Source organism: Streptopelia decaocto (genome assembly GCF_964273445.1).
Source record: "Streptopelia decaocto genome assembly, chromosome: 23".
In the NCBI taxonomy this organism is placed as follows: domain Eukaryota; kingdom Metazoa; phylum Chordata; class Aves; order Columbiformes; family Columbidae; genus Streptopelia; species Streptopelia decaocto.
Window position 1 is genome coordinate 2,813,696 of NC_138678.1, and position 19,322 is coordinate 2,833,017.

The following is a 19,322-nucleotide window of genomic DNA, read 5'->3' on the forward strand; positions in this document are numbered from 1 at the left end:
GAATATCACCGCTACCTCCCAGGGAAATTAGGCCTGGTTTGGTTTAATAAATTAGAGACTGCCAAAGATCCACAAGCTTCAGTTCTCTAAAATTCAATCACGTCCTCTTCAACCAGCCTGGCACTCCATAGGCGATGTGCTGCTATTGATGCTGTCCCTACTCTACGTTTTTTATTCGAATCATAAGTAAATTCCATCACAACAATTTAAGGAAATTAAAAGGCTGTATCTCTCCACTTCCTGATGGTATAAAATCTACTGATGTTGCACAAAGTTCAGAAAACAAATTCAAGGTCTGAGACCCATTGCTCCGAACACTTCCAAGGTCACATGAAAGGCAATGAGCTTTATGATCAATATAAACTTATGATGTCCTTGCAGAATCAGCAATTGCAACAGAGAACAAACAAATGCCAGGAAAACGTACATAAACCTAAAACCAGCTGCAGAAATATAAATTCCTAAGAGAAAAAGGGGACACAGGCTTATGATCGATCACATCAATCTAGTGCAGTATTTGTGCAGGGACCATCTCCTTTCCAGCCGGGTGGATTCCCCATCACCGCGGGTACCGGGGGAGCCACAGCCCCTTGGTTTGCCACACTGCATCCCACAGCTACAGCACTAAATGAGAAAGGTAAATACACAAAGCTGAGGGATGAGATGTCATTTGCCAGAAGGCTCAGTCTGGCAGTGTAAATATTTGCGTAGATATTCCAGCTTCTAATACTATTATTCATGGACTCAGACCTTCTGATATATAACAGCAACATGAACTCATCAGCGGATATGCATTTGTGGGCACATGTCCTATTTTGGTGACGGAGATGAGCAGTGTGAGAACGGAGCTAAATCTAACTCGTACCCTGCCAATGCAACCTGCTATTTTCAATTCTGGAAAGTAGTTTATTAGGAGAGTATATCTTTTTAATGAATGCATCAGTGTAATTTTATTGCAGTAGCATTTAACGTTTCCAGACAAGGACGAAGGCATTATCATACTTGGTACTGTTGAGTGGACACAGCCTTTCTCCAGAGGGACCACAATCTAAGGGGGAAGGAATAAACACAAGCCAAGGAAATCCACACTTGTGGAGAGCTTGGGGCTTTGCAGGAAAACATCTTTATCCAGGGGCACAACCACTTCCTCACTGATAGAGCTTAAAAGTCAGCTTTACCAGTCTCGACTTGCAGTACTTGTTTTTGTGCAGCATACACTGCTTGAACAACGTACACAGACTAATCAGCTTCACTTCTGGCTCATATACACAGTGAAAACTATGACATATTTACTTTGCAATATGCTAATGGCAGAACGGCGTTTCTAACAGAAACACGGGCTGCCTGCGGCATATTATGATACACAGCTAATCCGCACGCCACAAAACTTAACATGACCGGACACTTAACCAAAATATAACTATCGGCTGAACACAGCTGCCTCTGGCTTAAGTGGGGAAGCTGCAACCCCCCGAGCTCCACCCCGGGTATGGATCAGCCTCTTGCCACGAGGAAAGCAGGGAAAACATCCCTGTATTTGAAAACCAAGACTTCTTTTGACAGTACAAGCTAGTGGGAGGTTTATTTACACTGTCCATCTGTCTAATGCAATGTGGGCAGTTGGGTGCCGGAGCAGAACCAGTTCACCCCAGTGACACAACTGCTTCTCAGATCTCTGATGTCCATTGACCGGCAGTCACGACGGCCACTGCACATTGAGCAACACAAAGCAGTTTAGATTTACAAAAGGGGAGGATCCATCATTCAAGCACATTCACAGCAATAGGGTTCTGTTATTTCCTTCAAATCAGGAACATCTGCACACAGGAGCTGCCTGGGCTGCTTGGCTTCCATCATCCACACCAAATTCCAGCAGCTCTGCGCACTCAGATACAACCCAGACGCTCAAATTCTGTCACCACAGATCCTCACCAAGTTGTCAAAAGCTAAATAATAAGCAAAGGCGGTGTCTGGCATTACAAGTGCAAAGGAAACAGGTACAAAACATCTTCCACCTTCTTCCAATGCCTTAAACTTACCGGGTCAGATCCACAACAGTCTGAACCAAGAAGGTGTTTTAACTGTGTTGATTTACACCATATTAATGGCTAAGGAAGCAATACTTCAGGGAGAGGGAAACAGAATTTGTTTCTGAATTGCTTCCTAAAATATGAGTTGATGTACTTTGTTTCTCAGCAGAAAAATCTAATTTAACAAACATTGATGTATGGTCACTGCACAATTCAAAAGGAACAAATATCAAATCACATACACTGACTTGCTCTCAGCAGCATCATCTGTTGGTGATACACGGCTGTCATTCCCTTAATGCAGCAGGTTTTGGGATTGTCATTTTCTTTAGTTATTGTCACTTAGTCACAAATGTTTCTATTTTGGGTTGTTCTGGTCTGTTCAATGAAACAGATGAACATAAATACCTTTCCCCAGGAAAACACAGATCACAGAATCCCAGAATGTCAGGGGTTGGAAGGGACCTGGAAGGCTCATCCAGCGCAATCCCCCATGGAGCAGGAACACCCAGATGAGGTTACACAGGAAGGTGTCCAGGCGGGTTGGAATGTCTGCAGAGAAGGAGACTCCACAACCCCCTGGGCAGCCTGGGCCAGGCTCTGCCACCCTCACCCCGAACAAGTTTCTTCCCATATTCAAGTGGAACCTCCTGTGTTCCAGTTTGCACCCATTGCCCCTTGTCCTGTCACCAGTTGTCACCGAGAAGAGCCTGGCTCCATCCTCCTGACACTCACCCTTTAGATATCTGTGAACATGAATGAGTCCCCCCTCAGTGTCCTCTTGTCCAGCTCCAGAGCCCCAGCTCCCTCAGCCTTTCCTCACACGGGAGATGCTCCACTCCCTGCAGCATCTTGGTGGCTGCGCTGGACTCTCTCCAGCAGTTCCCTGTCCTGCTGGAACTGAGGGGCCACAACTGGACACAAGATTCCAGGTGTGGTCTCCCCAGGGCAGAGCAGAGGGGCAGGAGAACCTCTCTTGACCTGCAAACACACAAACACATTCCACCCCAGCCTGAAATACCAGGGCCAAATCCCACTCATATATCAATAACTTCTCAATTTTTTCTGTTTCCATTACTGTCCATGGTCATTCACCTTCACTGTATAAAGTTCTTCAAGACACCAGGCCCCAATTCAGAAACTGCACTCAAATATTGACATCGCTTTCCAGCGCCCTCTGATCTAAACACCAAAAACATTCATTTTCCCACTGTTCACTGTCTTTAATCTTTTACCAGCAACTCCTCACACTTTTTTACACAGTTGTCTTGTAAATCACAGACAATCCCAAGCAGCGAGCAGTTTACCCGCAGCCCAGCTCCGACTCTCTTGTTCACACAATTTAAGCGAACAAACAGGGAAAGCACCTTCACACTTCATAAATCTAAGCCTTGTTTCCCTAAGTATTCACCTTTTCACAGTTTTAACTTAACCTACAGTCTCATCAAAGCCTTCTGGGTAATAAATAATGCAGAGACATTCCATTAACTATACCTTTTAACCAAAAGCCGTTGGATCCAAGAACATCATCAAGGGGATGATTTACATCTCAGATAGGCAGCGCCTTTTTTCCTCAGAACACGTGGAGCGATAAACCGGAGAACGCAAGGGCAGAGAACACGCATTTAATCTGAATCCAGCTCATGCCACCGCTGCCAAGCCTGGAAAGAATTATAACACCCCCCTCAGCTCAGGAGCAGCGTGTGAGTCTTGAGCAGGATCGCACGATGCTGAAGAATCAAACACAGCACTCCTGAAACCAACTCTGTCACCTCCCGTTCTCTGGAGAGAGACATCGCCTCCCTTCCATTCCAACAGTCTTTCACTCCCACTCTGTCATCACTTTGTCTCTTTTAGTGCTGCCCGGGCTTTCAGACTGTTATTGCAGAGATCTGTTACATTTAGGCATTGTTCCAACCTTACCATAACGATTCACTTCTAAGGGCTTCCCGAGTAAAAAGATGAGATGATGGTGGAATGAAGACGCTGTAATAATGTATTAAAATTCTTCCCACATCTGCCTCCTCCCAACAAAAACTTCTGTCTTGGAAAACTATCCAAGTTTCATGTATGTTTTGGATTTCTAGTCACATTGCTGACCCTGGATTTCCCCAGCAAGAGCTCAAACCAGATCACCCTACAGCTAAAAGCTAAAGCGCTTGCACAAAGAGAATTATTATTGTACTTTGGTTTTATATCTCCTGATTGAAGCTTGAAAGGGTATACACTTGCCATAGGAACATCAAACGAATTCTGACACGATGTTGCGAGAAAAAACTCCACTTTCAGGTAACGTCAAAAGCCATCGCGGGACAAAACTTGAGGCGGCAAGAACATGACACTGCACGCATGTCCTGTCCCACGGCTGCCCCGCAGTCCCTGACGTGCCGAGAGGACAGAGACTGAGCTGCTGGGGAGTGACATCGCATTTGGTTGAGCTGCAAATGTCCCAAGGGAGGACACGGGGCAGAACAGCAGCCACCAGGCTTCCCGTGAGGCTGAAATCCTGTGCTCTGAGCACGCTGACCCCGCACCGCTGCCCTGCAGACAAAACAGTCTTCAAGACCCTCATCACATTAATTTTTTTTAATTAATAAGATGGGAAGACCCCAAATCTTGCTGCTGTGGAGCCCGTAAGAACCGGAGCTGCTCTGCAGTGAGCACACAGCACCTGTCCCATTGGGTTACAGAGACATCAGTGTCCCCTGGCTCTCCACAGGTGTGTGTTGCACCTTTCTCAATCACCCCTGCAGGTTTCTGTACCACTTCACCACCTGCAAAGCTCACATTCCAAACGGAGTCAAAGCCAGCTAGGAAACAGGACAAGGGTTTAGGAGTAAAGAGTTACACACAGTGAGGGGAAAGGGAGACGGATTGTGTCCCACTGTTACAAGGGGAGGCAGGAGGCCTTACGGACTAATAGAAGGTACTAAAAAATTACTTTGGAGTTATTTTAATACACATCTAGAAAAACGCTGGTAACACATGCTTTTTAATACAAGCAGTACCGAAGTAAATATTAGAGAACTCTGTGTTCATCAAGACACATCAGTGAACATGTATTTTCCCCCGTTACACAGTAATCTTCAAAAAATCCTGTGTTTTATCTGCACTAAGTTAGCTGGAAAAACACAGGCACATAACAGAGCATCACACACCCCGAACCAATACCCTATTGACAGCAATGGACACAGAAACATTGCATAACAAACAAAACTTTAGCCAATTCTGATGAGGAACCTAAATTACCAAATTACCGATTACTCCACAACACAGAATGCCCCACTATCCTTCCACCCAATCTCAGTTTTCACCACCGCCCTTAAAACCACAGTGACAAAGACGACATAGATCGCTTCATCAGGATGAGTCCCCGCACCGCACGTGTGGAACAAAGCGGGGAAATGGGCTCTGCTGTTCTGACTGTATCACAATAAAGAAGAAATTGTTTCCACGCTCTACTGACCCACGCACAGAGAAAGAAAACCCTGAACCTTTTAACAACGGACAAAGCACAGGAATCCTGCCGGCAACGCCAAACTCACTACAGCTCACGCTGCTTGAGCTTGATCAGCATAGTGAAGATTTGCCACGCTGGCACCTCTGTACTTGCTTGAAACCAGAGTAAGGGGCTCGAGAATAAGATTCCTCGTAGAAATTGAAGATGTTGGTTTCTTCCCACTCCATCCTAAAAAATGCCACGGGAGCTTTCACTGGACTGGCCAAACCAGCCAACTTGGCTTGTGCTGCTCTGGTTCCTATGGTACCCACTCTTAACTACCTGCGTGGCTGTGCTGTGACAAAAGTGACAAGTCATACCTTATTTCACGTCCTTTCTTTGCCTCAGAGTGAAGGACATTCCTTCCACTGCAAGTCGCAACTTACTGTGAGTTTATCTTAAAGAGGCTTTAAGGAACCTTGGCTGAAATAGCTCACGCATTTAGATTTTGAAAACCCCAATCAAACCAAAAGCCTCCAAGCTGAACACCCTAGGAAGAGAGAAGAGTTTTAAACACTTTAACAACAACTCAAGCAGCCACAGCTGGCTGTGCTTTAAGCATACGCTCAGGTTTCTGCCCCAGAGTTGCTCCTAAGAAAAGCAAATGTATTTCCCAGTGCAGGTGTGATGTATTTTAAGTCTCTGTTGCTGCAGAAGGTTGTTCCACACGGCAGCTGCAGACTCGGTTGAAATCCTGGTGCACTGGCTGTCACGGGAGTTGTTCACATGCACATAGTTCACCCCACCCCAAGTGCAAGACAACGCGACTTGTCTGGAGGAATAAAAGGTTTCAAAGCCCCGCACACCATACAAAGGTTCAGCTACCAAGCAACTCTCAGCTCGCCTGGTTTTTGCCGGGCAGTGGCACAAGCTGCCCGTAGGCATTCAAGGAAGCCTGAAGGTCAAGAAATTAAGAGCGAGGCTTTGCAAACCTCACGAAAAGAGGCTCCAGTATCTCTCATCGCAAATTACCATTCTAGCCAGCTCCCTGACAGCCAGCGGCTCCGGCCCCATCGCGATGCCCTGATGTTGCTAAGCACAGTTGCTAGGCAAGGGCACACATCCAACAGCTCAACTGCGGCTTCGTTACAGGGCGGCCTTAACGAAGAAAGAAACGGGAGGAAAAAACACCCCGGGTTTTATATATACATGGAAATTTCTCTGAATGCTAAACAACTAGTTGGAGCCTGGCAATAGCGCAGACCAGCCAGCTTTCTGCTGGGGAGCTTCACTAACAGGCACAATTCACAAAATTCATGCCTCTGGTATTCAGCGAAGTCAATTGTTTAGGGTTTTCTGCTGAATATTGGTGTAGAAAAGCCATGATTTAAAGCCAGAAGCTGCAGGGGCTTCCACAGATCTCCAGGACATGGGATGTGGCCTCTTTATCAGTTGGGGAACCGCAGAGATACAGCAAGCGAGTACAAACTGGACCATAAAGCATATATATGGATGTGTATTTATGTGTATATATACACACAGAGATAAAAAGTTGAAGAACTAAAAAGCTCTCCTGGTTACTACGTACTGTCTTTCCTTCCAGGCTTGGCAATCACACCACATAATCCTATTTATAAATATGTTAGCTTTTCTGTCCTGTACTTCACACTGGAAGACTCGCATTAGAGCCTTACTGCTTTGATGATTATAAACATTAATCTAATTTCAAGCTAAAATTCATAATGCATGATGAGTTTTCACCCATTTGTTCTCATAACAACATTTTTTGTCAACTTAAACAGTCCTTCTCCCCATTTCGAACTGAACACCAAGTGACCCCCACAGCTCAAACAAGCCTGAACAACTGGGTTCCCTAGAACCTAAAACAGTTCCACGTCTCGCTCATCAACAACCTAAAAAAGAGCAATTATCCGCACAAGTTCACAGCTGCATAATTCCCAGGTTCCAGTATAAGTTGGGGAATGACCTATTAGAGAGCAGCGTGGGGGAAAGGGACCTGGGGGCCCTGGGGACAGCAGGGTGACCATGAGCCAGCACTGGGCCCTTGTGGCCAGGAAGCCAATGGTACCTGGGGTGGGTTAGAAGGGGGTGGTCAGTAGGTCAGAGAGGTTCTCCTGCCCCTCTGCTCTGCCCTGGGGAGACCACACCTGGAATCTTGTGTCCAGTTGTGGCCCCTCAGTTCCAGCAGGACAGGGAACTGCTGGAGAGAGTCCAGCGCAGCCACCAAGATGCTGAAGGGAGTGGAGCATCTCCCGTGTGAGGAAAGGCTGAGGGAGCTGGGGCTCTGGAGCTGGAGGAGACTGAGGGGGGACTCATTCCTGGGGATCAATATGGAAAGGGGGAGTGTCAGGAGGATGGAGCCAGGCTCTTCTCGGTGACAACCAGTGACAGGACAAGGGGAAATGGGTTCAAACTGGAACACAGGAGGTTCCACTTAAATATGAGAAGAAACTTGTTCCCGGTGAGGGTGGCAGAGCCTGGCCCAGGCTGCCCAGGGAGGTTGTGGAGTCTCCTTCTGTGCAGACATTCCAACCCGCCTGGACACCTTCCTGTGTAACCTCAGCTGGGTGTTCCTGCTCCATGGGGGGATTGCACTGGATGAGCTTTGCAGGTCCCTTCATCCCCTGACACTCTGGGATTCTGTGATTCCTCATGAAACTGGGAATCTTGTGCAAACCTTCCACTACTTGAAATCACTTCCTCAGCTCCGACAAGTAACAGTTATCCTGATATTCAGCCAGAATGGCCTCTTCTCCGGGGATGTAATTTTCTCCCTTCAAAACTTTCTTTTTCAAAATTGTCTCTTAATCAATTTTGACGGCTCCCTTAGCACCACGACTCTTCTACATAGCCATTGTCAGCATAATAATAATACCAAGCACTTATACAGCTATTTCCATCTTCAAAGCACTACACAAGCATTAACCAATTAATGCACATTCTCCCCATGCTGTCTCTAGTGTGAATAACGGCCTCGCTGGTTTTTCCGGTGACTTCTCTTCATGGGTTTCAGTAGCCCAAATATCCTCTAATTGCACCCCGCTGTCAGGTTGCTTTGTACGTCCCATTTCCAAGGGAGCAGGGTGGCTTTGCAACCCACCACACAAGCTTGCACGCTTTATCAAAAAATCAAGAGCTAGCCCAAGAAAAACATGATTTAACATGCGGTTCAGGCACTAAGCTGGAACTCTGGAGGCCTCGGCTTGAGCCTGGTAAGGTATCAAAGAGATGAGGCAGCTCCTTGTGCAACATTTTGCAAAACCAAGGCGAATTTGCTTACAGTTCCTTTTGAAAAGGAGTTTAAGTGGACCAGATTCACAAACGTTTTGTACAAACCTAAGGACTGCAAACAGATGCCCCGTAGCCTCCACAATGCACTCAGGTTTTGCAGCTAATATATCCTCTCATAAAACCCCACCAGGCAAGTACACACTTATTTAGGCATCTAAACATCCTTGCAAATCTTGCCCCAGGAGTCCAAAACTCAAAGAAAATGTTCAGGATGATTCAGAAGCTCCTTAAAATTTTACTTCTATTTCCCTTTGCGTCTGTGAAGTGAACACTACAAGGATTTCTCTTCTCCCTGCTTAGGTCCAGACATTCACAAAAATGACCCAGGGCAGGCCCCATTTTCTGCAATGTCATGATTCCCATTATGCAAATCTCATCAATCGCCTGTTTTGTCTCCCATGAGTTCAGTGTCTCACCCAGCAGTTCATCCCAACTCACGACTGAAATGAAATCTCAGGAAAGGGGAGCTAACTTGATGGAAAATATTTGTACAGACCCCTGCAAACAGACTCCGCTCATACGCAGCGTTTTTACTCAGCCTCATTTATAAGGTGCTAATTATTATCTCCAAAACAAATTTTTCGATTTGTATTTCAATTATTTTTCAGTAAGGGAATATTTGCATTTCAATGGCTTATCCATTGTGCTCAAACACAAACTCATCTTCAATCTCAGGTGTTAGGACTCCTTTATCTCGAAAAAAGAGTAATAAAGGTGAAATAAGGTTCAAGGTGAAATCCATCTCACAGATCTCACTGAAGGCCTAATTTAAAGATTTCCTCATGATAAATTTTCATTATTAGTCTCTATTCCCCTTGTTACCAAATCCATGTCATCACAAAAAGACTTAAATGTACCTGCAATTTCATTCTCTATTATCAGTTATGCGGCTGTGTGTCCATCTATGAAGTTCAATGCTCCCCCAAGGCCAGTGAGAACAGAACTTGCCCCGAGAGATCTTTGACCAAGCTACCAATCTCATCTCACTAATAGTTTAGAAGACCTCAGTCCTTGAAATTCTCACAATATTAACAATTCCATCATTACACTGATGGAGAACTGACAGTTTAAAGAGAATAATCCAGTGGATATAGATTCTTCTTCAGAAACAAGCCCACTGTAAGCTCAGGTCTGTGTATAACTAACAAAGAAATTCAGAACTTATTTCCACTACCATTAACACTATATTGTACTATTTTATTTTTCTTTCACCTCCTCCATTCACTTAAAACCTCATTTTCACCCTCAGACATATTCTATTTAATCGCAGTTTTCAATCCCCAAAGCAGATCAATACCTTTCTTCTTCAATCTACATAGCTCTCAATCAAAGAGTTAACAAGGGGTGAATTGAATCGACCTGCGGGTTCAGATTGGGTATTTTTTTGTAAAAAGTCTCATTTGCTAACTGCACTCATAGAAAAGGAGGAGAAAAACCTGCCCGTAATAGCCCTCACTGTCACATTCACGGGTGAAAAGTCATGATTTGTTTTGCTGTGTGTTAAGCCCAACCTTAGCGGGGACAAATCCCCTATCCTTCAAACGCTTATTATTTCAGCAGGTGGACATTATTTTCACGTAACAGACTGAGTCCTTCTCCCAGCGGTGCTTAACGGTAATGAAAGCATCCCAGGATGGTCGCTGACAGATGCCCGGTGTCCACAATCGGTGCCTAACCTTTCCCTAATGGAGACAAAACAACAATAGAGGGATATAAACAACATGCTGCATGATGCAAGCAGCATCTTTACAAATGGCCCGGGCTTTGGAAGAGCACCAGGCTTCATTATCCTTCTGAGCAAGGAGATTTCCTTTCGGGAAGGAAATATCTTTCTTGATATTATTCTTCAGCGCATCAAACGGGAAAGGAACGTTGAAATGCACCTTCCCATCTATATCGGGGTACACCGTGCTTCCCAAAACTACGCTGCAGGCTTTTGATAAAAGGCACAAATGTGGATATAAATGTATAAAAACTGTGCAAGTGATACAGCGTGAAGTCCAGGAGGAGCTGAGCAACCTGCGCAAGTACTTGCTGGAACAGAACTACATTTGGTTATATTTCTCCCTTTTTTTTGCCACGACTGCTGCTTGAAGTTGAGTAGCAGACAGACAACTTTCACCTCAGGATGCCATTCACAATTAATCCCAAATTGTACACAAAATGGTTGAATTCACTCCACGCAATCAAGGGAGAGAACCGAGAGCACAGACCTGGTGTAGCTAATCAGCCTCATGCAATTTGTATCTGCTGAAAGCTTCTCACAAACATCCTAAGATCTCTCTGCAGAATAAATCTGTAAATCATTTGGGGATTTGGCAAATTCTACTTTTCCCCATTTTACAGATGGAGGAGTGAAACAGAATGACTAAGGCTCACAGCCTCAAGGATTTGTGAGTGCCAACAGGCACGGAAAACAGCAAGAACTGGACTTTAATGACTGTAACAAGTCAAGAGAGAGTGTGCAAGTAACAGCAAAGCACTGAACCAGAAAATCCCCAGTTGTGCTTAATTCCCCAGCTGTGATTAACTCATCCTTCTTGCCTATTTCAGTACTTCTTGCACCTTCTAATACAAGCAGCTCTGGGCACTGATGGGACCAGGATTATCAGGCTGTGACCATGGGCTGGCAAAGCTGACAACTGAGGAGCAACTAAATTCTTTACACTGAGAGAAATGTAGGTGGCACTAAGGCAGGTGGATGAAACCCAAATAAAGCCCCCATTTCATTAGGGCAGAAGAGAATGTTCCAGGGGGCAAGTGCAAGCCAGAGTCCAAAAGAACCCATCTTCTACCTTTTGTTTTAAAACCTTCTGTATAAAGACACCTTTATTTGATAGTCATTGTTGTTTTATCTGCCTTGAAATGGGATCTGCAGACACTTTGATAAATGGATTGAGAAATTGCCCTGTTCCAGTGTAACTAGAGTAAAATGCCTTTGCATCCATTAGCACACGTGCAGCTCAAACCCCATCGGCAGAGAGAAAGCATCTCAACCATCCCTCTTGCAAGCAACAGCACGGCATTTCTGTGCCATTTCATGTGCATTTGTGTCCAGCACGTGAAAACCCAGAGGAGTGAGCAGCCTGAGATGTGCTGCAGCTCCGCGGTGACCTTGGGCAGCCCTGTCTGCACCGGGCCCCGCTCTCACCTTCCCCGCACTCACAGCAACGGCTTCACGCAGAACTGCTGCTTCTGCCCACCGGCTTCTCTTACACAGCTGATAATGAAGCAAGAGCAGCAACATGTCTTCACACTGAAGGAAGAAAATAAAGTGTACCAGCAGGACACGGGATGCTGTTGATTTCCTCCTGGTTACAGATGGAGAGGAAGAGCTGCCTGCAGAGGTCACCAGGAGCTACTGAGGGGGAAACCCAAATGCCAGAGGGCTGGAGCTCCAGGCTTTTGTGAGAGCTTGGCTGCAGCTCCGGGTTCCCAGCAGCACCCTTAGCAAGGCCAGTTTGACATCCATACCAGTAAAAAGCTGCTTTCTGGTGGCACTGGTTGCCTCTCTCACGTATTGTCCTTGTGCAAACGGGGCTGGAGCAGCAGGCGGGGGCAGTGCGGGCAGAAAGCCGTCCCGTGCTGTGGTCTCCATCCATCTTCACAATTCTCCAAGACTCAAAGAAGTATATCCAGTACTAGTTGGCCCCTGCTCATCCACAGAGCTGCTGAGTTTATCATACCACAAATACGCTCCTATTGCACATTGTTTCTTCAAGTCACTCTCCCCTTCCTTCACCTCTCTAGACACCTGCTTCCCCCACGCCAAGGCCACCAGCTCCTTTTCAAGTCGATTTTTGCAGTCAATAATAGGGAAAGATTTTTATTAATTCCTCCCCTATCACACATCTCCCCGACAACTGTTGCTGCTCCAGCCCTCACAGGTCCAAGACTCTTCTCCTCTTCCAGTGCAAGTCACAGATCATCGCATCTCCCTACACCACGACTATTCTGAGCTCTCTCAGTTACCAGCAGGACTCACACAGTTCCCAGTTCTCTTTCCATCCAGCAGACAGTGGTGTGCACACCAAAAACCCACCCCCACAGGCACTTTATTACTACAGCGGAGATGCTGGTACCTTGTAAGGATAGACAGTTACTGCAAGTGACTGAATTAAAAAACGCACTTGACACTGGGAAGAACGAACACACACACCATAATGTTCACTGTGAAGCTACGCTTAAAAAGGGAGAAAAAACATCCCAAAATACTCTTCTCCTCTTCCACACAAGGGACATATAAAAAGATGACATCCAAGCTCCCTGCAGCATGCTGTCTCCATTCTGGCCGCTGTGTCCATGGCAAAGAGACTGAAACACAGTTAACTTGATTTCTTTAATCAATGGGATTTTCCCAATTGCATACTCACCACTATCAGATCCGTCTGCCACCGCATAGCATGGCAGAAGGTCATATATTTTGCGGATTGCTGCACTGCATCATGTTTATTGCAAGCAAAGCACATCAATTTCCATAATTGCACTGTACTTCACTCCTCCAGAAACACTCTGTAAACACAAACTGTGGGTGCTACTATCACTTTCTTTTCCAGTCTCTCTATCTTGGTTTCTTTGAAAGCAAAGCAAGCACCAGCTTCTCCAAGCAGACACTCACACACCACAGGAGGCCTCCGAAACATCCCCATAGTTGCATTGAATGCACGTCTCAACAAGTAGCCTCACGCTCCTTTGCAAAGAATTCAGAAACCAAACCAGGAGAAGCGATCTCGTGTTTAAGGCCGGGACTGACACATTGGCAGCTCTGCCACAGATTCCCCAAATGACCTTGTGCAAGTCACTTTGCAGCCTTGGGCACCCAGAGCAACCAAAGGCCGCGCTGCACAATCACAGGACTCCTTTAAAGCAGCAGAAAAGCGTGTGGAAAAGGACTCGTCTACGGCTCCTGTGGCCTGGAACTGGGACAAGACGAGCAGGCAAAACCAGCATCTCCCTGCTGCTTCCACAGCCCCCAAACTACTCTGCATTTCCCACTGATACAGGCTAAGAGAGGGTTTAACGAGGAAAGTCTGTGTCTGCCTCTGCTCCCCAAGAGGTGACCCCACTGCTGCAGCAACGGGACTCAGATCAAAACAATCTGCTCAGCTCTTGCCGTAAAGTACTGTAGTTTCATCATGGGCCACAATCAAATGTGATCAGGCTGGTGACCATTCGCTTCCTGCTACAGAAACACATCTCTCCAGCATTTGAGAGAGTTGATGCCTCACACCCTTACCCCTTAAAAAACTACATCCAAATCACCGAGTATTTCACACTGAAGATACTCCCCTGGCAGGGTAAGTGGCCCTGAATCACTCTTCATCCTGTGGAGATTTAAGACAACAGAACAAAATAAAAGGAAGAAATACAACATAAATACATACATCAAAATCCATAAACAGCTTCCCGCTCCTCCGCTCTTCAGGGGAAGAGTCTGCCAAATACTGTTTTCCATCAAGAAGACAGAAAGTTACAATGGGTTTAAATTGATTAGACTATGTTTCAAGCCCATCCATCTTTCTATAACCCAGTACAAAACAAGATTCTGACTAGTAAATCACAGGGTGCAAATAATGGTATCAAGACCCTCTTTATAGTAGGCTTTCAAAAGAAATTGCGCATGTGTATATCCATACGCAATTGGCCAATACATACTCCAAATGCAGCTTGTTGTGCCAATCCATAGCTAATTCCCCGGAGTGGAATAGAAAGGAATGGCACAGAAAGGAATGGCCCTCCTGTTCCCACCAGTTTTGACAATCACGAAATACAATTTCAGCATCCGCACACGCGGTACTTCTGAGAGGCCAAGGACGGATCCCAGTCAACTCGCAGCCAAAGACAAATTCCGTGGCCTCTGCAGCCCTCCGAACGCTGCCAAACCAGCCCTGCAGCCTTCGGAGGGGAAGCGGCACAAACCACTGCCTCCCTCTGCCCTACTCCACCGATACACAGTGAACTTCAGCATATCCCAAACCAGCACCTCCCTGCAGCTCGCTCAGCGCTCTGCACAAACACAAGCTACGTTCTCCTGCCTTCAGCCACGGCAGCATGTGAAGGGAGCACACGCTTCGTGCCAGTTTTTAGAAGGGCATTTTTGGGCAACAGAGCTACTGACACAGCACAGATGACACTATGCGAGTAGGATTTCTGTCCCTTTTCATTTTTAAGACAGCCAGGAGTACTCAGTGGTAGTTCTACACACACAGCTCTGCTGCCACACCATGGGTACTCTGGGTTACTGCCGCCTGCCCAGACCTGAACAGGTGAGCTCGGAACCAGAGCTTTTCACAACTCTGCTCCATAGAGGTTCACAGTTCGCTCAGCGAAGGTACTAGAAGTCCCAGCCCAGACTAAACTTACTGTCTGGGATTAGACCCCAAAAGCACCATGCACTCCACAAACGGTGGGCACATTCACCCCGTACACGGTCGCTGCGTTCTGGAGAGCCAGCAGTAAGTCACTGATTTCCAAGTTGGTCTCCTGCTTTGACCAAAAGATCATTACTGGGATTTCAGAATTTGTTTAAGAAGAAGAGCTACTGACCAATGCCTCTAGCTCTGATGCAAATAAACACGCGAGGTCTGAAAGGCTTTTGCCATAAACAACATACAGTACCAACCTCTGGGTGAAGGATCCAGAACACAGAGTGCTCTAAATGCAGAGGGAAGGGAGCTGGGGGCCTGGGGACAACAGACCATACACTGAACAAGCAGCTACAGAGACAAGCCTGGAAGATCCAGTATGAATAAGCTACAGATAGCCTAGAAATAAAAAAAAGCAAGTAAACCTCTGATATAGTAAACTATATATTTAGGTACCTCTACATTGGTCTACTCGTATCAGAAAAGCACAACAGAAGCTGCTGGAATGGTTTTCTCTTGTGTACAGGCTAAATAAAAAATATCCACCAAAATAAATATTCATCCTTAACTAGGAGTTGCAGGTTTTTCGGGTGGTTTTACACCCTTTCCCAATAGATATTTCCAGCTAGCACAACTCCTCAGGTCCACCGCAAGAATAACTCAGGAGGAGCAGTTAATACTTATTCTGGATCTCCTTGGAGGAAATCTGCCTTATATAATATTAAACCAGCATTGCATTCCAGATCACAAAGTTTAAGAAAACAAAACCACACACACAACCATGAAATAGGTTTCATACACATCAAGACACAAACACATTCCTGCAGCCTAAGATACAGCAGGGAAGACAAACGTTCCTTGGAAACTCTTGGAAATGGGGGCACTGCACAGTGCTGAGAAGACACTGCCAAACGCTCCGCTCTCCCACTCTTCCCCCTCCTACACACACATAAGGACAGTCCCTAAATATTTGCTGTTTGCACCAGAAATAAACTCCAGTCCTTAGATATGCTTCTGCTACAAGGGCAGTTGCGGAAACTAGGGAGGAGACAAGCAAACACCCCCAAATTCAAGTCTTCTGCTATTGTTCAAGTCAATAAATGCATATTTCACAAAAACCATGAGGCCAAAGAGCTCTTGCAAACGTGATAATCAACTTGAAAGGCAGGAGGAGTAAGAGAAAAGTGCTTCCATCTTCATGCAAGGCACCCTCAATCTATTTTATCAGCTATTGGCAAACGCTGGGGTAGTGAAATAATGAATTAAGATGCAAGGGAAAGACAGAGGGGGAAACCGTGATGGCATTTTTCAATCATCTCACATATACAGCAACTGTGCACAAATGATTTGACCCAGAGAAGGGGAATGAGATCAAATAAAGCCACCTTTTATTATCCCATTGCTTTAAATTGTTGCTCCCCAAGGATAAAGCAGGAAACTACCTTATACAAAGCTACAAAGGTCTGAAGAAAATACACTTATTGAACACTACAGGGAAGCATGTGCTGACACACAAGTGCATACACACACACACAGTGTCATTGTCATCGCATCCCCGTGTCCCCCCCACAAAAAGGGGATTAACAGTGGTCTTTTGATCTAAGGAGCAGGAAGAAAAATGCTCCTAAAGTTGCCAGCTTTCTCCATGACACTTACCCGTCACCGAGACGGCCAGCAGCCCCACGGAGAGCAGCAGCACCCGGCTCCAGGCGCTCACCTCCACCGTCATGACCGCGCACAGCCCCGCTCTGCCCCAGCTCCATCCAAAGCCACAGCTGCATCCCGGCTTGTCCCATCCCAAGGAAGGTTGCATGTCACAGGGCAGCAGGAACGGGGCGTGCTGGGGCTTGCTTGTTGTTGTCGGGTTTTCTCCCCTTTTTCTTCCCCTTCGCAATTGGGATAGTCCTGGGCTCGGCTGGATGAAGAGAAAGGAAAGGGGGGTGTGGGGGAGCACGTCAGGCTTGTATTTATTATTTTTTGTAATTTTTTCAGCCCAGAAAATAAAATCCCACCGCATGGAAGGCTCTGAGCTTCTGCAGCTGGAATGAACCAAGTGTGGCAGCAGCTCGGGGAGAGGAGAGGGAAGGAGAGGAGGGCTGGCTCGTCCCTCCCGGTGCCTGTCTCCGAGCCAGCTCCTCGGCATCAGCAGCACCGTCCCCAGGGATTTATACTTTTTTATTAGCCCGTTGATTAATCGTTCCCATATCTTTGCTCTCCTCTTCGCTAAACGCTGGGGAGGGGAGAGGGTGTTGTGGTGAGGGGCTGCCGTGCAGCCACCACATAGATCTGCCTCAGTTCGGCTTCCCCAGCCCAGCACAGTCCTCCCACCAGCACCCACCCAACCAGAACCAGCAAACCACAAATTATGCTTGAGGATTGTATTTATTTTTGATACACACTACAGGTTTCTCGCATGGGATTAAGTGCCACAGCCCCCCATTTTGCACGGAGCACAGCATTAGCGTGCATACACACACAAACACACAGAATCTCTGCTCTTAAAACACCTGCCAGAGCAATTCAGCCTCCCAGAGCATCCCCACCCCTCCCGTGCCTCTGTAAACAACTTGATGATATGGACACAATTTTTGTGATGAAGCAAATTTTGTTACAAACACAACGGAGGTCACAAAAAAGCCACCCCCCCACACCTCTCACCCACCCCCCTCCCGCGACTTGTCCTCGGAGCACGGATCCCAGCAATAAAGCAACACCCTGACACTGGTGGGACTGGTTCGGAAGGTGTTGTGGAGGGGGGGCCGGCTGTGCTGGGCTGCAGGGCTCTGCTGACAAAGGGGTTTCGCCACTACCCCCCTTCTTTTTATTTTTAACATTAGGACATTTGTCCCTGTAGCTGCGTACAAGATGGGGAAAAAAACGCAGTCTGTTAAAGCCACATTCAGGAACTTAATCATCGTGGTAATGATGCTCAGATCTGTGGGTAACTCGAACCAAAGGTAGGGAAAAAAAAACCCCACAAACACAAAGCCAACCACACACCATACCACCACCCCCAATATCCGCCCCCTCCCCGGCCACAACCTACTTCAGTGTTTCCCTTGGGGCTGCCAGCCCGGAGCAGCCGCTCCCCCCACAGCCCCGGCCCTGCCCGGGCAGACGGGGGCGGTTCCCGGCCGCCCCCCCGGGCTGACCCGCCGCTGCCCCCGGGTCCCCCCGCCACCCATCCCCCTGCCTCAGCGCTTTGCATTTGCTGCAGTTTCTTGCTGCAAAACCCCCTTCTTCAGTCTTGTTCCGGTTGCCTTGAATGAGCTTATTTGACAGCTAAAAAACAAATTATATCGAGGGCTTGCAAATCTGTCCCTCCACCCTCGAATCAATCCTCTTTCTCTCTCACTCTCCCTGTGTCCCCTCTGCATTTCAATCCTTCCACTGCCTACAATGTGAACCGATGCCAAGAGCCAAGGCAACCAGGGCTGTTACATGAAAGAGTTGCTTTATGTCTGTTTAAGCTGCAGTGTCCTATTCAAATAGACCTTATTGTTCAAAGGCACAGATCCAAATATAAAAGGATCCGAGAACAGGGTACCACACTTCACAGCTCCAAACACTGGTTTGCCCGTATACAGCTATTCAGACCTCAAAAAATCCCCCCCATCCCAAAACTGCGCTCACTGAGGATGCGACGGGGTTGCTGCACCCCAGCAGGGAATGGGCTGAGCCACAGCCAGCCCTGCATCGAGAACCGGCTACAGGCATAATAAAGGCATTGAGGAGATGCAATCCCACTTCATTCCCGGTTAATCAAATAATATCTATTGCAAATCAAGGGGTTTCTCCTAAGTACGTTTCATTCTCAAAACCACTAAGGCTTAGGGGCTAAGGCAAAAAAATACTGCATTGATTTGCTAAGCAGGCAAGACTGATGAATACAGCAGAAAGCATCGCTGCAATCACCAACTTCTTTCATTATAGCCCATCTCTAACAAGGAAGCGGTCGCAGATCCTGGTTAACAGCCCACTGCTATCCCTGCCACTCACTCCGCTTCCCACCTTGCAGAATCACCTCTCTGCTAAAAGAGAAACGCAGTGTGGAGGGTGCGCACCCCGCAGGAGCCGAGCCCTGCTCCGCACTGCCGCCCGCAGCCCGAGCCGCCCGCGTCCCTGCCTTCCACAGCTCTGCAGACATCCCGCTGCCTTCCTCCTGTGTCATTTATC

At 46.9% G+C, this 19,322-nt stretch overlaps 1 protein-coding gene across 1 annotated transcript in view; it reads right to left on the minus strand.

The window, feature by feature from the left end:
* The window catches only part of CSMD2 (CUB and Sushi multiple domains 2), a gene marked incomplete at its 5' end in the record, with an annotated part of 226,308 nt that extends 209,349 nt beyond the window's left edge, over nucleotides 1-16,959 (minus strand). The window contains one exon of the mRNA XM_082071314.1: nucleotides 16,803-16,959. Within this exon, the coding sequence (XP_081927440.1) occupies nucleotides 16,803-16,959 (157 nt within the window). The remainder of the gene's footprint in view (nucleotides 1-16,802) is intronic.
* Between the last annotated feature and the right edge of the window lie 2,363 nt (nucleotides 16,960-19,322).